General features: G+C 40.9%; 1 protein-coding gene across 1 annotated transcript in view; it reads left to right on the forward strand.

Annotated features, from left to right (window-relative positions):
- LOC106883314 (glutamate-rich protein 6) overlaps positions 1 to 2,612 on the forward strand; it is a 16,817-nt gene that overhangs the window by 7,900 nt on the left and 6,305 nt on the right. Inside the window, exons 7-8 of the mRNA XM_052976822.1 lie at positions 579 to 664; positions 1,608 to 1,759. Of these exons, the coding sequence (XP_052832782.1) occupies positions 579 to 664; positions 1,608 to 1,759 (238 nt within the window). The remainder of the gene's footprint in view (positions 1 to 578; positions 665 to 1,607; positions 1,760 to 2,612) is intronic.

Consider the following 2,612-nt stretch of genomic DNA (forward strand, 5'->3'; position numbering starts at 1 on the left):
ATAAAAAGCACCATCTGAACATGGCTGATACCAGTATCCCCTGACTGGCTCCCATGCTGGTGGCACGTAAAAAGCACCATCTGAACATGGCTGATACCAGTATCCCCTGACTGGCTCCCATGCTGGTGGCACGTAAAAAGCACTGTCTGAACGTGATTGATGCCAGGCATGCCTGACTGGCTCCCGTGCTAGTGGCACGTAAAAAGCACCCACTACACTCTTGGAGTGGTTGGCGTTAGGAAGAGCATCCAGCTGTAGAAACCTTGCCAGATCAGATTGGAGCCTGGTGCAGCTGCTGGCTCTCCAGACCTCAGTCAAACCATCCAACACATGCCAGCATGGATAACAGACGTTAAATGATGATGTTGATGATGATATACACACACACACACACACAATCTCTCTCTCTCTCTCACACACACATGCATAAAATAAATAGAAGTCAAGTATAGAAGTCAACGTGGCTTGCCCCCTGCCTTCTTCTGTCAAAACTGCTGGTCTTGTGACAAAATTTGTAACCATTATTTGCTCTGGTTAATTTATTATTCTTCATTTTCTTTTTTTTTTCTACTTCACAGCAAAGTGAAAACGAGAGAGACAAATGTGCCACAGAGGCAACACGAAGCCTCACAACAGCTTCACCCTCAACTAGGATATCACATGGGTGAGTTATGAGAAATACAATATCACATAGATGAGTCACATTTGGTGAACTATAGTATTGCTCATTGGTTACAAGTTTCAAACAGTCCAATTGCTGATTAAATGCCCTTTTGATGTCAATAAAGGGGCAAGCTGGCAGAATCGTTAATATGCCAAGTAGAATACTTTGCAACATTTCATCCATCTTTATATTCTGAGTTCAAATTCCATTGAGGTTGACTTTGCCTTTCATCCTTTCGGGGTTGATAAAATAAATACCAGTTGAACACTGGGATCAATGTAATCAACTTACTCCCTCCCCAAAATTGCTGGCTTTGTGCCAAAAGTTGAAGAGATATTTTGTGCAATTCAGGTGGAGTGAGGTATTTTTATTCAGAAACCCCAGCTTTTTGGGGCTTCTTGCTGATAAACTCTGATGAAAAATATATGCATGCATATATGACCAAGACTTTTGGTGACACGTAAAAGGCACCTAGTACACTCTGTGGAGTGGTCGGCATTAAAAAGGCCATAGAAACCAAGCCAAAACAGACAACTGGAACCTGGTGCAGCTCTCCGGTTTACCAATCCTAGTCAAACCATCATATCTATGCCAACATGGAAAATGGTGCTTAAATGATGATGATGATATGTGGCTGTGTGGTCATAAGTTTGCTTCCCAATCACATGGTTTGGGGTTCAGTCCAACTGTGTGGAACTTTGAGCAAGTGTCTTCTACTATAGGCTCAGTCTGATCAAAGCTTTGGGAATGGATTTGGTAGACACCTATAAGAAGGAAAAAAAATAAAAAATTCATCTCAGAAACTGAGGTTAAGTATCTGTAAGACTAGCATCTAACTGGCAACAATTTATCTCAGGTATTTAGACATTTGATTAAGATTACCTGCTGTTTGTGTTGTTTATTTATTCTTTTATGTATATGTCTTCTCTACTTTGATTATCAGCTCGTCATATGAACACAATTAATTACCAACTCTCTTCTCGAAGATGTCTCGATGCTGGATGGACAGTTTGTGTACCTGAGCTGGAGAAGTCAACCCAAGAAGATGTGTTTGTCATTGAACCAAGAAAATGCTCTTTATACAGGAGTAATGAGGTATTTTAATGAATTGTCCTCTTACAATGTGGAGGCACGTGGCTTAGTGGTCAGGGTGTTGGACTCATGATTATAAGATTGTGGTTTCAATTCCTGGACCAAGTGATGTTTTGTGTTCTTGAGCAAAACACTTCAGTTCACGTTGCTCCAGTCCACTCAACTGGCAAAAGTGAGTTATCCTACAACAGACTGGTGTCCTGTCCAGGTGGAGAATGTATATGCCATGGAAACCAGAAAACTGGCCTCATGATTCTATATGACAGTAGAAGGATCTGTCTCTCTTCTTATAGTATTTTCTGGCATCGATGTAGTATATGGTGTCAACATGTAGTGTAAACATTCAAACATTGTCACTATCTTTCCAAATTCACAGGAAATTATGGGTCCTCCAAAATCATCTTGGTGTATAAGTTGATCTACCTTTTCTTGGCTCCATTTTTTAGCCTGAAAAATCCAACTTGTATGCTGCAAAAATATGGTATTATAATGATAAAGAACCTAAATATGTCAATTATAAATCTAATTATAAGTGTTCACTGATGAATTGGAAATACAAATAGCAGCTCTCTCTCTCTCATTACATGGCTGGAATGCTTTTGATCATGTATTTACTGGATCATGAGCTGACCTGGGGCTAAACAACAACAATAACAAACATCATCATCATCGTCATTGTCGTTTAATGTCCGCTTTCCATGCTGGCATGGGTTGGACGATTTGACTGAGGACTGGTGGACCAGGTGGCTACACCAGGCTCCAATCTGATTTGGCAGAGTTTCTACAGCTGGATGCCATTCCTAACACCAACCACTCCAAGAGTGTAGTGGGTGCTTTTACGTGCCACTGGCACGAG

Source organism: Octopus bimaculoides, chromosome 25 (assembly GCF_001194135.2).
Source record: "Octopus bimaculoides isolate UCB-OBI-ISO-001 chromosome 25, ASM119413v2, whole genome shotgun sequence".
Lineage (NCBI taxonomy): Eukaryota > Metazoa > Mollusca > Cephalopoda > Octopoda > Octopodidae > Octopus > Octopus bimaculoides.